The sequence below is a fragment of the Haemaphysalis longicornis genome, unplaced genomic scaffold (genome assembly GCF_048455015.1).
Source record: "Haemaphysalis longicornis isolate Haplotype H1 unplaced genomic scaffold, Haemaphysalis longicornis Haplotype H1 scaffold_18, whole genome shotgun sequence".
In the NCBI taxonomy this organism is placed as follows: Eukaryota; Metazoa; Arthropoda; class Arachnida; order Ixodida; family Ixodidae; genus Haemaphysalis; species Haemaphysalis longicornis.
Genome location: NW_027526282.1, coordinates 7663722 through 7679475, shown reverse-complemented (window position 1 = coordinate 7679475; position 15754 = coordinate 7663722). Strand labels below are relative to the sequence as shown.

Here is a 15754-nt window from a genome sequence, read left to right as displayed (position 1 = left end):
TGGTCGCCGGGGTCAGGCCGCACCCCAGCGCCTTTGTGCAATTCCATCAATACGCGGATTTTTTTTTTAATCCGGTGGGAATTGTCCGGCACCGGGATTCGAACCACGGTCCTTCTGCACGCGAGGCGGGTGTTCTACCTCTACGCCATCGCTGCATCGGTGAAGTGCGTAGCGTGCGCAAAATGTGGAGGAAACGCTGTTGTGACCGTTACTGCTTTTGGGTATAAATAGAGCTGCCCAAGTGCTGTAACCCATTCCTGTTAGAGCAGCGAATCCATGCTGTCACTCTGCTAGAGTCCTGTATTGTAACCTTGTTCGTCGGGGCATTGTTCTTTGGCTTCGTCTCACCTCTCGCTATGAAGTAAACAGTTACGTTAGCCTACGGCCTCTGGACTTCTTCACGGCTGCAACAGCGGCTGGCCGCTCGCATCATACACGCTACCACACGTATGTCGGAGGCCCGGAGGTCGGATCGGGTGCCCCCACTCGGTCGCAACAGCGGAAAAGTGTTGCCTGCCTATCTTTATCTCACTGCGTGCTTTTTCAATGCAATACATTATAAATCGACGACAAAATATGTCTGCAGAGACATTTCCCGAGTGCGAACCCGTGGGGAATTATCGTTGTGAGAAAAAAAAACAATCCTGCTTTTGAGGCTGCTGGCTACTGTTTTGTTTGGTGTGGCCTTGTGCGCTTCCAAGCTACGGCCGTCACTCAGTTCAGAGCTGGTATGGTGGGGGATAGGTATAAAGCGTCCATGTGTAAGAAATTTTTGCCGTACAGACAGAGAGAGTAGGTTGGGAGCGGACGAAGGCCCACTACATAAAATAACAGCCCTAAAAGCAGCATTGATTTTTTTCGCATACCGGTAATTCTTCTACAGGTTCGCGCTTGAGGTGTGCTCTTCAGGCATATTTTGTCGACGTTGTGTGATGTATTGTATTCCAAAAGCACTCTGCGAGATAACGGATAGACGGGCAACACTGTACCAGCCGTGAAAGCTCTATGGAGCGCAACAGGGCACGTTTCAGAGCGTGTGTGCTTTGTGCGAACCCAACAGCGGCGGATTCCGTCGCAAATGATGGCTGCGAGAGATAATGTAACCACTACATGACCTAGCCCTCAACCTTTGGAAACTGTCACGCTCATTCTTACACGCCATCAGGGCGGCGATTAAACGTATCATATAAGGGCGACGGGGGCCGTGCGAAGGTTCCCAGACGCCACTCCTTAGTTTCTAACGACGCTCCTATATATGCTATGTATTCGCGACGCAGCGATGCAATCGGCGACCGTTAGCGTGTTCCACTTATTTGTTCGCAGACCTGTACATTCAAGTTCTCCGGGTGGCCAAATTAATTCCAAAGCCCTCAGCCACGGTGAGCCTCATTGACCATGGTGTAGCTTCGGCGGGTTAAACCCCATTATCCGAACTTTTTAGCAGCGGAGCTGTGTAAGCTTGAGTTCCAGCCGTGCTGAGCGTCGCTCAAAACCCGCAGCGGTAAAGTGCACAGGAAAATGTTAAGCCAAGGAGCCTGAGGAGGAGTAGCGAGGAGGCAAGGAGCCCACGACCACGTGTGGGGCGTGCGCGTCGTGGCGCAGATGTTCGGGTGGGGCGTCGGGGGCTGGCTGCGCCTAGTGATGACGTCAGCACAGGTGTTCTAGTTATGAGAGGCGGCGTGCGCTCGGGGGCATCAGTGTCTGATCTACCGATACGGTGGGCAAAGCTAAGGAAGTGCTCTCTTCCGAGGAAGGAGTAGTTAGAGCTATAGAAAAGTCAGGTTCTATAAACAAACTTAAACCTATGGAAAATTCAATGCTAATGCTATAGAAACATCCAAGTGAAACATCCAAGCTAGTGAAGGCCACGAGCTCTGCTGTTTCCTCAGTCTTCGCGTTTTAATTGCCAAAGTGGTTGAATTTTTTTTACCCTTGAAACCAATCCAATCTTCGCGATGCTTTAAAGGTGCCCCCTGTAGCCAGTTTGGTCACCCTGTGTGGTGGCCGTTGCTTCATCAAGGGAGTTCGTGAATTGCCTTACTCTCCCTTGTTCCATCAGAAATCCTCGCAGAGACCCACGAGCTCCCCTACCGAGTTGCAATCTAAATCGTTGGGGATATATAAACAGCGAACATCGGATGCCGGAAAGGCTGTATGTGTAAACGTCGCCGTGTCGTCAAGAATATGTTATTTATTTATTTATTTACATACTCTCAGGGCCATTCAGGCGTTACAGAGAGGACAGGGTACAAAGTACAAAAATAATAATAATCAAGTAACAAGCAAGAAATGGATGAAAATGGCAAACAATCTCAAGTTATACAGCCAAGAAGTGCGTTTTTGAAAGTGGAATGATCTGTGATTGATACAACAGAGGCCGGAAGGTGGTTCCAGTCCCTGCTGGTTCTGGGTACAAAAGAATCATAAAAAAGGTTAGTCCTGCATTGGGGTATGCCAACTTTCAAATCGTGGTTTATGCGAGATGATAGGTAGCTGGGACGAGTGAAAAGACTTTCTTTTAGGATTGCATTGGTATAAAAAAATTTTATGAAAGAGTGATAAACGAGATAGTTGTCGGCGGGACGAAAGATCTGGAAGATGTCATGAAGATTTCATTTGCGTGACACTAGCTAAACGGGAATAATTTGAAAGTATAAGTCGTGCTGCGCGATTCTGGAGTGATTCGAGTGTGGAAATGAGCGTGTTAGTTGGTGTATCCCAAACTGATGATGCGTATTCTACTTTTGACCGCACTAGCGTTTTATAAAGCAACAATTTTAGTGCGGTAGGGGCGAGAGAAAAGTTTCGACGAATAAAACCAAGCATCCGGTTGGCATTGTTGGTTATGTGCTGAATGTGAGTATGCCAGGTGAGGTCATTAGTAATGTAGACACCAAGGTATTTGTAACTCTTGACGGGGGATAAAGCCAAGTCATTCAGAGAATAAGCGGGGTCATGAAGATTAGTCTTCCGTGAAATTCTCATTGATTTGCACTTGGAAGTATTAAGTTTCATCATCCAGCGGTCACACCATGCAGATATGTTGTTAAGGTCAGATTGAAGGCAAGAGACATCGGATTGGTTAGTAATTTGTCGATATATTACGCAATCATCAAGGAAGAGCCGTATGGAAGAGGAAACAGATTCAGGAAGATCATTAATATATATGAGAAACAGAAGAGGGGCTAAAACTGACCCCTGTGGCACACCGGACGTCACTGGGTGAAGGTTGGATTGGTAACCATTGACACTGACATATTGGGTACGGTTATGTAGGAAGTACTCAATCCATTTAAGTATGCTCGTGTCTAGGTTAAGTTTGCTCAGCTTAAAGAGAAGAAGTTGATGGGATACGGTGTCAAAAGCTTTCGCAAAATCGATGAAGATGCAGTCAATGAGCAACGAGTGATCTAACGCCGAAAGAAGGTCATTGGTAAAGGCTATTAATTGGGTCTCACAGGAATGATATTTACGAAATCCGTGTTGGTATGATGAAAAGAAGAAATTTGATTCGAGGAAACTGATAAGATTAGTATAGATTATATGTTCGAGGAGTTTACACGGAACAGAAGTAAGGCTAATTGGTCTGTAGTTAAAAGGAGCATGAACATCCCCAGACTTGTGCACTGGGACCACCTTGCCGATACCCCAGTCTGAAGGAAGGGCGCCACTTCGTAAAGACTGTGAGAATATGTGTGACGAGATAATGGATGAGTATGCTTCAGTGCTTTTTAGAAAGTTGTAGTAAATTGCGTCGACACCGGAGGAGGATGAGAGCTTGGCCTTACCAATAAGTTTAGCAATGCCTTCTGATTCGATTGTAATATCATTCATTCGTTCAAACGGTACGGTGCAACAAGAAGGGAATGTTGTTGGTGTAGAATCTGTAAACGACAGGGAGAAAGTGTTATATAGGACGGTGCAACATTGGTGAGAGGGTACAGGTGTATCATAGGGTAGTCTTAATTGTACGTCATTGGTTCGTCGCATGGTAATCACGTTCCAAAATTTCCGTGGATTAGTGTTTAATAGATCAGGAAATGTTTGCTTAAAAAACGTTTGTTTCGTGCTTGATAGAGCGCGTTTGTATTCTGAAGCTGCGGAGAGATAAGAGGATAGTCTGTTGCTCGACCTGGAATGCTTGTAGCTGCGAAGGATGCGCTTTTTTTTTATTAAGAAGCCGTTTAAGCGTTGGGTTAAACCACGGTGACTTGTGCTGTGCCAACCGACGCAGTGGGATATACTTATCTGTTAGTTTTTTAACTATATCTTTGAATAAGCACCAATTATCATCAATGCTACGCTCCCAGAATTGCGGTAAATATGAATCGACAAAGTTCGCAAGCTCCGAGTTAATTGCGTCAAAATTAGCATTACTGTAGTCCCTAATTGTTTTGTAACACTTAGGCGGACGGGGTAGAGCGGAAGGAATGCTGAAGTGTATAACCGCGTGGTCGCTTAAACCGGGCAAAACAGTTAGGGAAGAGACAAAATCAGGTACCGTAGTCAATATTACGTCTAGCACATTTGCTGAGGAAGTGGTTACGCGCGTAGGGGTTGTTACAATTTGTGACAGATGGAATGTGTTACACAAGTCAAGAAATGCCAGACATTCCGAGGAACCATTGGTTACTACAGGCTGGTCTTCCCATGAGATTGCGGGAAAATTAAAGTCCCCCAAAAGAAAAATTGGAGCGCTAGGATACCTCATAGAAATTTTGCTCAAACAGTCAAATAGGTCAGCAGAAAAGGTATCTGCGGCGTTAGGTGCACGATAACATGCGCAGAACACTGCGTCTCTGTGGTTCACAGTGATGCCAACTGAGACGAATTCTAAAGAGGCTGGGACGGTGACAGGGATGGAATATGATACTAGGTCATTTGATACCGCAATCAGGGTTCCTCCGCCGATACGCTCGCATCGGTGACTTCTGTACACGTTGTATCCTTTGTTGCAAGTAAACAACTCGCAGTTGGCCACTTTACTGGAAAGCCACGTTTCAGTTAATATGACTACGTCGGCTGAGCAAGTATCTATCAAGGCATGTTAACGACACTTTTCACCCACTCGCCCGGTTGATTGCTAATTTCGCCAATTTCTTTTTGCCTCACTAATCGTTAAGAAACACCGTTACAATCTTTCGGTCCCATACTATGCGTGCACAACATTTCATCGTCGTTATTGAACTCATTTATAAAAGCTTTGGGCGAAAAACATTAGAAAAATTTTAATGGATTCAGTTAGGGCGTGGTATTGATTGCGTTGCCTTTCTTGACCCATGCAGTCGGGCTTATGTAAGTATTAAGTTCGGCCTCTGAGCGACCATCTTTTCCTTCCAAGCCTTTGTGATGTTAGGGCAGCCCTTGAGTGAAATGTGCGTTAGATTCCGATGGTTGCAAGCAGCAGCGTCGATGCCTCTCTCGGTGAGTCGGTGGCAGCGAGAGAGCTTGAGCGTGTGCAGGGAAGGCAGGCTGAGGGAAATCAACGCAATCCCTTCGTCGCTCACACCACATCCGGAGAGACCCAGTACCCGCAGCTTCATCGCCGCCTGCGAAGAGTAAATATGTGAACGTGAGCAAGAAAACAAAGATTTGTTGCCTGCAGACGTTAACTGGTCAAGCCTGAAACTACCTCGCGTCGAAAGAACAGCTTGCAGTGCAAGAACAGGTCTTCTGCAATCACTTATTTTTGATAGGACACTGAGCAAGCGAGAAACTCTTTAGAGCAGGGGTCGGCAATCCTTGGAGGCGGCGGGCAGAGTTGCATAATGCATAATGCCGACATTTTGGGGGGCCGGACGGCCAATCGAGGGGGGGGGGTGGGGGAGGTTGTCTTGCAGGAAAAGAGAAAAAATTCGTCGAGTTGACAATAATGAGGAACACAACAGCAGAAAGCTTCTTTCTTTTCAGAACACATTCGTAGTTCCTGCCTAACCCCATTTGAGGTCAAAACTTTGAGGCCACGGAAGTTTTGCGGTCAAAACTGCCATGTTAGCCTTAAGCAAAGAAGAGATGAGGGGATCTGGACAAACCACCGAGCAAGTGAACCGACAATCAGTTGTTTAAGCGGGATTCACACGACGGAGAAACCCTCTCACGGAGGCGGACGGATATGTCACGTCAACAGCACGTGACCGGATTATCCGGCCTGGCGGCGCATCCACACGTGCGGAGCTACGCGGAGTCACTAGCAGACGACAGCGCCGAGGAACAGGTTTCATTCCCCGCCGAGGGCCACCGCCGTCGAGCGAAAACATGCGGAGGCATTTTCTTTCGCGGAGCCACCGCGAGCTATCCCCACCGAGGGGCGGAGCCTAAAACCGGTCACGTGAGCGGGTCCCGCGGGCCAAAAAGAGAGGGTTTCTCCGTCGTGTGAATCCCGCTTTAAGGACGTGATAGAACCTGCCAAGGGGACACTTTCCGGGGATTAACGTGACGTTGGGCCGGGCAGAGTGTCCAGACCTCTTTGTATTTATTATTAAAACAAAAGCTTTCTTAGTACGACCGATGGCGTCCTGTCAAAACGTTAATGCACTTCCCCATAGACCAGTTGGTCGACCGAAAAGCTCTGATCTCTGGGCACACGGCGCGTGCGTTAAACCGGGCTTCCATTACGTCAAAACATGTGCAGCTTTCCCGCTCATGGCACTTCTTTCAACACTGATTACTCTGTATTTATTTAGCGAAATGGAAAGTTCGTTCGCACAGCTAATATTGGGGGTGACAACTTGCTTTGTGCACAGTTTCAAGTCTAGCACGTTGCGCGACTAAGTTCCAAAGCCAAGGAAACTATCCCATACAAATGCATGGGGAGTAAGATTTGGCAGAGAATTACACAGAAAATATTCAGAATACTAAAATATACTTTCAGAGTTTTTATCTCCACGTTGACTTCTTCCATTATCCCAAATATCACTTTCCTGAAGTGGTTTTCGTGCTAGGTTCCTGAGAGGTCGGAATTTTGAGCGAGAAAGCTGGGGATGTGGTTACTTAAAAATTGCGAAAAGGAATGGTTCTAGATGAGACAATACATGCATCGATCATAAATAAGGCGTACAATGGTATAGCGTTATCTCATAAACCACATATCGGTGTGCATTTAGATAGTTCGTAGATGCGCTTACTCAGTGCTCGAAAAATCGTCACACTGGAACGTTTGCAAACCAGGGCGATCGTTTGCGATTTGGGTCGTTGCAGGTTTAGGGATCGATTGGATGCACTTTCAGCGTAGGTTGGCCGCACATTTAGAGAAGGTTTTGACGCAAATTTGACACAGTTTTGACGGCAGGAAGCTTTCGCGCTTCTCTTAACTTTCTTCTTCTTCTGTTAGGGGAGACAATGACGTCATATCTTCGCAGTGAGCAGTGTGCGCGTGCGCGTGGGTTTGTGTACAAATACATCAATCACATTTTTCATGTTCTCATCAACACTCCAAGCAGTAATTACATCTTTCTACACTTACGATTAAGATGAAAAACAAATACCAGCGGGTCGTTATTGCGGTCCACGTTGAAGGTCGCCAGGAGTTCTAATCAGTCCGTATACTTCTCAATTATAGGGAGCACGTCATTGCCCATGCGCGTACCTTCAGCGTGGGAAGTTTGAATTTCAGCCGGAGATCAATAAAGTAAATAAATACGCAGCATGAAATCATTCATGCTTGGTCACGCATGCATCTTTTCTTTGCGAGGAATGACTCCGCAGCTTGCTCAGTCAGTGTCAGCCACGCTGCTTTTGGTTCTGGGTGCTGTGATCTTTGAAAAAAAAAATCATGTTTTCGCTTATCATAAGGAACGAAGGAATACCACACCGGTGAATATAATTTTTCCCCGTTTACAAAATGTGCGTGCGGAATCCATGCCCTGTCTTTGGACGCACCACTTAGTCAACTTCAGGAACACCAAATCGCCAAGAGGTAGCAGTGTCGAGGCACAGCGGTCACATTCCATCTAAGATGATTAATACGTAGCCTTCTTTGTCGAGTACCCCCACAGCCAGGACAGTGCAATGCCCTGCATTTGCACATAAATACATATTTGGCGGAAGTGGCACCTATAACATGATAATAGTACAATGGGAGATAATTCGTTGGGAAAGATTTTAAAACACAAAAAAATTGTCGATAAAGCACTCACATTCTAGGCAAGCGGCATAAGAATACTCCGCATTACTAAACAGTTCTCTGAATTTTTGCAGGTTTCCTTCACCACGTTCCATTTTTTCGCACACTAGTGTTTGTGTGCAGTGCGCGTATGTTTACCTGTTGCGCTTGTGTCTATCGTAAAATAATTAGGTTTATTATTTAATTTCGATATGTCTTAGAATAGCCGTTCAGCGCACGTATGTAACGAACACCGAAAAGTTGCTTGTCTCGTGTTTTCCAATAAAGTCTTATGCCCGTTAAACGTACGTAAACAAATGTCGTTTGCTCTTTCTTACAGTCTGTTTCGGTATGGTATTTGCCGTTTTTATTTCTCTACCGCCTTGTGGAAAATAAGATCAACTGCCAATTGAAATCGGTACTGAGGTATGCAATGTATGGTTTATCGTATGAGTCGCATTTAGATATCTTAGAGTTGTTACGCATGCCTCATTTTTCTGTGCTGTTCAGGCAGACAGTGGTGTTGAAATACCTTTGGTCACACGAACATTGTACACTGTACACACCTTAACGTGACCTTCGCTCATGTGATCGTTTCGTCATACCGAGGATTCGTACTAAGCAGTTGCCCACTTTTATGTCCCTTATATTTTTAACCCTCTTCCCTCCTAACTGTTTTACATACAGTTACATACAGTTTTACATACAGAATACAGCGCTGTGTCTGCGTCCTTCCCTGTGTCCTGTTTGTAGTGCGCTGTAATACAAGAATGTTTTCACTCAGAAGCCAGGCTCAACTTACAACGCTGTTGTTGAACTACGTGGTTGACGTATATGCCTTCGAATGAATTTTCAAGTACTTTTTTTTATTTACTAACTGTAGTTTGGATTCATTGTTATTATTTTTTATTATTTCCTTTATTTATTTTTCTCTTGTCTTTTCCTTCATTAACTAATATTTGCGTATCGCCACGTCCATGATGTGTAGCCAACTGCCGGACATGGCTCCACAAGCTTTTTTTGGCTTGGGCAGGCCCACACCTGTAATCAATTCCTTAAAGAAAGCAAAAATTGTTATTATTATCCCTAAGAAAGAGTTTTGCGTTTGGGAAACGAGACATAATGGAACCACAGCATAAACTCTGCAATGATGAACGCGGTTAAATCAAGTTCCTGGAACGACAGCTCGATTCTGGCGAAACGGATATCAGAACCCCGCTATTGTATCAGCTTTCTCCTTCTTAGGTGGTTCGGGTGAAAAGGAAAAGGAAGTGCACTGGGGATATTATTGAGCCCAACTGGGGGCTCACCTGCATACAACCCAGTGCGGTGGGGAGGGGGAGGGGGCAACCACCGCCTCACGATTGGCGTTCGCGCCGGCATCGTGCGAACACGAAGGTGAGCTTTGCAGTGAACGCGTTGATTGCGGAGTGCCGCCGTAGTTTGTCGAGTGATAGGTCGCTTTTTTTTTTTTTTTTTGCGCCGAGAGCGCGCAGTGAACGCTCACGTTTCCTATCCTCTATCGGTTTCAGTTCTCACGCGTCCCGGACTCTGTATGTACAGTGGGCGCATTTTTTATGGTTATTTCTTCAATTTATGTTAGGGTTGAGAACTTTCAACCGCCCGTTCTATGTGATGTCACGTATTATCATCATCATCAAGGTTAAATTATGGTACCCAGCCAGCACTATTTACGCCTCACGATCATTACGAACGCATAACAACACATGTAGCGTGGAAAGCGCATAGGGCTCAGTATCTGGGCTGTCTATCGACAGGCCGAACAATTTATTTTTATCACGCGTCCTACACGCGTGTCATAGATGCGCTCCGCAAATAAGACGGCATATGAGCAACAGCTACGCGCCGCTCTGCGACTGTGGCTTTTTGAAATGACGACTGATGTCGGTAAGTAATGGATGCCCTTCAGGACTGATTGATTCATCAATTAATCAATCCCTCAAGAAACGTTATTTTTTCATTTTGTGATACAGAGGACGACAAGCGTCACCACTTATTTTCCTTGCACTCTGTTTCCCAAAATAGCGCGTAGCGTCGTCCCCAAACCACCTGCTGGCAAAACTTTTGCTCAACAGAAATGCAGATTTCGATATTAAAACTTTGTTTCACAAGCTTTAAAAAAAAAAACCATTTACGACAGAATTTAACCTACCACGGGGCGACAACTAGACACTGGACAGAAAAACTCCTCTAAGAAACGTAGGATATACACGGTTGATAATAGATAAAATCACCTGTGCAATGTACTTGAGTCCAATATCATCGACGCTTGTAAAGCCAACGTCCAGTTCCAAAAGGTTGGCGAACACTCCACCCGAAGCGAGGGCTTCCATTCCAGGAGAGCCTATTCGCCGGCAGCCTTTGAGACTCACTACCTTCAAGTTGGCCATGCAGGTCGGGTTGATGAAGGAATCGTTATGAAGCCTTCTGCAGAACCGTAAGTAAAGGTACCGCAAGTTTCCTATGTGAGTGGACACGGTCTCAATTCCTCTCTCAGAGATAGCCTCACAGCTAGACACATCGAGCGTCGTAAGGCGTTCAAGGGTAAGAGCCACAATTGTCAACCCATAATCGGTGATGGAAGTGGATGCCATGTGAAGAGTAGTTAGTGACCAAAGACCCGGCCCTTCAAATACTTTCTCCAGAGCATCATCACCGATTTGTGGGCAGTAACTGATGTCCAGGTAGGCCAGTGACAGGGGACCCGTGGAAAGATATTCAATACTCCGTGCTGTAAGCTTGTTGCAGCCGTGGAGGTCTAAGTGCTTCAATGTCGCCATTCGTGCTATCTCACTTATCGCCCGGTCCTGCACACTTGAGCACATTGCAATGTCTAGGGTCTTCAAATGCTGCATCCTCTGGCCTATAAAAAGCAGGCCGGAGTGAGTCACGAAGGTTGAGGACCGAATGCTGATGTGTTCAAGTTTTGGCATCGCTTCCTCATCCAGCCGTTCTTCCGGAACGGAAAGTCCCGAAAGGAGGCGCAGGCCTTTGTTTCCTATCCGGCACTTGTTCATTTCGATCAGCTTGAGCTTCCGAAGCCTCGAAGCGATGAGAGCCATGCTAAGACTTCTGATGCGATAGCACCCGTTGATGTGTAGCTGTTCTAGATTCGGTAGTGTCGAAGTGACGCATTCCATGCCGATGTCGCTCACATAAGGACAGCAGGACAGGTTAAGGACCGCAAGTGATGTCCACATGCTTGCCGAAAACGCCCTTCTAATTACGTCGTTACTGAGGCGTACACAGTAGGACAGGTTGAGTGACTTTATATCTGGCAGCGCCTGGAGCAGCCGCGGAAGCGTCCCGAAGGGCAGCTGCAGTTCTTCAACCCTGACCATGGAGATTCCGCGCTGGTGGAGCGGGCTGAAGTAAGTCGTGTACGCAGACAGCCGCAGCCGCACTTCGTCGTCGGTCCACATCCAGGTCTCGTCGATGATGGCAGCCCAGGTGGGACAGACCTGGGCCATGCGAAGGCGCTCATTGGCGTCCAGATAGCTGAAGATGGTCCTTGTGATTTCGGGGCTAAGCGGGCACATACGGTGGTGCGGTACATGCGACGCATTTTCTGCCTCTTCTCTTGCCTGTGTGAATCCTGGACTAGCGGTCCAACTTCTAACTGCACCTCCCGTTCCGCCCGCGTGTTCCTTCATGCTTCCAACCTGCGCACAAAGCGAGAACGACGACGACGATGATGAGGATGATGATGGTGATTATGGTGAAGATGAAGAGGATGATGCTATGAACTAGTTCAACACCTATTAACAACAGGTATTGCCCCGGGCTAAAACATCTACTGTGCTCCATTAAACTTAACTTGAAATTCATTTCGAGAAGCGTCTAGTTAATAATGGCTGCCATCATTACGCAACAATTATTTCATACGTGTACTACGGGTGCAGCAGTTGCTCTAAATTTCGAATACAATAGACGTTTATTCCTTCGCCGGGCACCCTGTACCACCAGGTATGGGAGTGCCAACAAACTTCAAACCTACCCCCAATCCCCTTCCCAACTTTTGAGCGGTGGTTGGCTCGTCTGGTCGATCCGGACCTTGGACACCAGCAAGAACTGGTCAAGAGCGCCTGTACGGCAAGTCGCAGCCTGGGTATCCCAAAATAAGGATGCCCTCCACCGGACGAGTGCCCTGCCATCAGCACTTACGCTCAATCAATGTTTATTCTCCTCCTCTTGTCTTCCACAGAAATTCAATCGTCCGGTCACAGTAATATGATTGTCAAAATTTTTACTAATCTCCCCGTTTCCCTACCCCAGATTACCGTCCCCAAAACAGAGGAAAACTGGCCTACAAATTGGGTCATCGCCATACGTGTTGGTCTGCTCCTCCCAGAGCAACCAACTAGACGCCAAAAAGTGGGGGCTACGTGGAACAAGAAAAGACGTGAGCCATTCCAGTCTGTTAAGGTGAATGACTGACGAAACTTTCTAGCACACGACATAGAGGTGGCACAGAATTTCTATAGATAGTATAACTGAATCTTATTTCTCTTGAACATTCACGGCGGCCACCCCTAAGGATTACGTCCATACCTGCGCACACGTTTTTTTGCGCTATTGATCGTCAAATTGGTGCCTCAAAATGCATACACATGTGATCAGATGCAAAGATTCAGGTCTACGTCATTTTTGGATCTTGAAAAGGTTGCCTATTATTAACTACTCAAGATGTATAACCAGGGGGTGAGACGTACAAGCTCGAGGTCCAAGGTCCAAGTTGATATTCTGAACGGCGGCGGGCTTTGCTTGCGACCACGGGCTAATAGCACGTGCAGAAGGATATTCGTTTTCCCACGCCTCGCAATTCAAAAATACGGGTAGCATTGGAGGTTTTTGTACTCGGAAATGAAAAACAAATGAAACCCTTGTGTACAAGATTCGCTTGAAGGGTCGACTGATTGCGCGACCTGTCAAAGTTCACGCATTTCGGTGCCCGAAAGCCCAGATCTGAGGAGAGGTGTATGCATGCGTATATCGTTATTGGTTAAAGAAAGGAATTCGTGTGGAGAAGGGGGGGGGGGGGGGGGATGAGGGGGACTCCATTTAGCGCTACACTTTTCGAGCTAGGCCCTATAAATTCGCGAACTCCCAAAAAGAGAGCAACGACTCCTTGGAGCCCCTGGGAGTCGTGGGTGTCGTCCCTTCTTCGTAGGATGGCACTTCTGTGCCGTGACTGGCCCAAAGTTGGCAGAGCACCCCGTAGCACCACACGAACGGTCGAATGTTCCACCCGCCGTACCAGTGAGGATATATCAACAGCATCGAAATCCGCAATCGAAGTTCAGTGAAAGTGAGCCTCCCATAGACGCGAATCCACAAAGCCGCGTAATAAAGGCTATTTTTTAATGTAGATATCAACTCTTTACGAGAAAAGAACGCATCCTATACAAGCAGCGTCATAGCGAAACAAACTAGTATGATGTCATTGCCCCTGAGGGTGCATAAAGCATACCATGCGTACCTGCTCCACGTTTCCGGGAGCATTTGTCGGGGCACTTAAGCCTGCTTACGTACTTTCAAAGAGATTCTTTAGAGCTTCTCCTGGCGATGCCTGTCAGCGACATCTTTACTGCTACATCGTCTTTGTGTCTCTTCCTTCGCTTTCATTTCTTCTCTTTTACACGAACTACTTGTACCGGGAGACCGGGGACACTGCAACCCACAGCTTCCTCAGAGCCATAGTTCTCTGTAGGTGCAGTGAACCTGTTCTAGTCACGTGGCCTCTTGTCCACGTGCAGGCTAACTTTTCTTCCGGAGATAGCAAAGGGCTTAGGTGGCAGGTAACGCAGTAGGATCCTGCTCTTCAGACCGAGGTTCAATGGAGACCCATAGGAGGGAGAATGTATTCTGTATTTACTTCAAGTGCGGAGCACTTCAGGGACCCGGCTTGTCGTCGTAGGTCATCCGGGGTCACGGTGTCTTGCTACCGTAGTCACACGGCGTCACTCACCCAAACAGAGGCTTCGAAAAGATCACCGCTTTCCCTGGTAGAGATCGAACCTGGGTCCCTCACGTTACGAAGCCGCTGTCAATTCCATTGGGCCACACAGGCACACTTTTCTCAGATGCAAAGTGTTGGGGGTGATCTTTGCGCTGCGCCATTGCCACGGAGGCTTCCGTTGCTAGGCCGCAAATAAGTACACAATAATATAAAACACGGAACAGATCAAGAATTGAAGGAATGATTACCCTAAATAGCTGAAAACACAATGCCTTGTCTCTTTAGAGGCCTTTTCACGGGCTGCGGCGCCCTCTCTTGAGGACTTTCGGTACCAACGCCGGACGTTAGTGAAACTAGTCAAGAGTTGGTGCCACAGCCACTCTGGTCTCTTTATAGGCCTTTTCGCGGGCTGCGGTGCCCTCCCTTGACGACTTTCGGTACCAACGCCGGACGATAGTGAAACTAGTCAAGAGTTGGTGCCACAGCCACTCTGGTCTCTTTATAGGCCTTTTCGCGGGCTGCGGTGCCCTCCCTTGACGACTTTCGGTACCAACGCCGGATGATAGTGAAACTAGTCAAGAGTTGGTGCCACAGCCACTCTGGTCTCTTTATAGGCCTTTTCACGGGCTGCGGCGCCCTCTCTTGACGACTTTCGGTACCAACGCCGGACGATAGTGAAACTAGTCAAGAGTTGGTGCCACAGCCACTCTGGTCTCTTTATTGGCCTTTTCGCGGGCTGCGGTGCCCTCCCTTGACGACTTTCGGTACCAACGCCGGACGATAGTGAAACTAGTCAAGAGTTGGTGCCACAGCCACTCTGGTCTCTTTATAGGCCTTTACGCGGGCTGCGGTGCCCTCCCTTGACGACTTTCGGTACCAACGCCGGACGATAGTGAAACTAGTCAAGAGTTGGTGCCACAGCCACTCTGGTCTCTTTATAGGCCTTTTCGCAGGCTGCGGTGCCCTCCCTTGACGACTTTCGGTACCAACGCCGGACGATAGTGAAACAAGTCAAGAGTTGGTGCCACAGCCACTCTGGTCTCTTTATAGGCCTTTTCGCGGGCTGCGGTGCCCTCCCTTGACGACTTTCGGTACCAACGCCGGATGATAGTGAAACTAGTCAAGAGTTGGTGCCACAGCCACTCTGGTCTCTTTATAGGCCTTTTCACGGGCTGCGGCGCCCTCTCTTGACGACTTTCGGTACCAACGCCGGACGATAGTGAAACTAGTCAAGAGTTGGTGCCACAGCCACTCTGGTCTCTTTATAGGCCTTTTCACGGGCTGCGGCGCCCTCTCTTGACGACTTTCGGTACCAACGCCGGACGATAGTGAAACAAGTCAAGAGTTGGTGCCACAGCCACTCTGGTCTCTTTATTGGCCTTTTCGCGGGCTGCGATGCCCTCCCTTGACGACTTTCGGTACCAACGCCGGACGATAGTGAAACTAGTCAAGAGTTGGTGCCACAGCCACTCTGGTCTCTTTATTGGCCTTTTCACGGGCTGCGGCGCCCTCTCTTGACGACTTTCGGTACCAACGCCAGACGATAGTGAAACTAGTCAAGAGTTGGTGCCACAGCCACTCTGGTCTTTTTATAGGCCTTTTCACGGGTTGCGGCGCCCTCTCTTGACGACTTTCGGTACCAACGCCGGACGATAGTGAAACTAGTCAAGAGT

General features: G+C 47.6%; 1 protein-coding gene across 1 annotated transcript; it reads right to left on the bottom strand.

The window, feature by feature from the left end:
- Window positions 1-5291: 5291 nt before the first annotated feature.
- LOC144166644 (F-box and leucine-rich repeat protein 13-like) lies at window positions 5292-11661 on the bottom strand. The gene is made up of 2 exons (XM_077696180.1): window positions 10357-11661; window positions 5292-5549 (listed from the first exon to the last, which is right to left on the bottom strand). The coding sequence occupies exons 1-2, from the start codon at window positions 11659-11661 to the stop codon at window positions 5292-5294; spliced, it is 1563 nt and encodes a 520-aa protein (XP_077552306.1).
- Window positions 11662-15754: the final 4093 nt, after the last annotated feature.

What these genes read in the sequence shown, in the direction of transcription:
- LOC144166644 (XM_077696180.1), bottom strand. Translation starts at nt 11,661, where the DNA reads ATGTGCCCGCTTAGCCCCGAAATCACAAGGACCATCTTCAGCTATCTG. An exon ending in GACTCAAGTACATTGCACAG is followed by an intron (nt 5,550 to 10,356) that starts GTGATTTTATCT and finishes TACTCTTCGCAG; the next exon opens with GCGGCGATGAAGCTGCGGGT.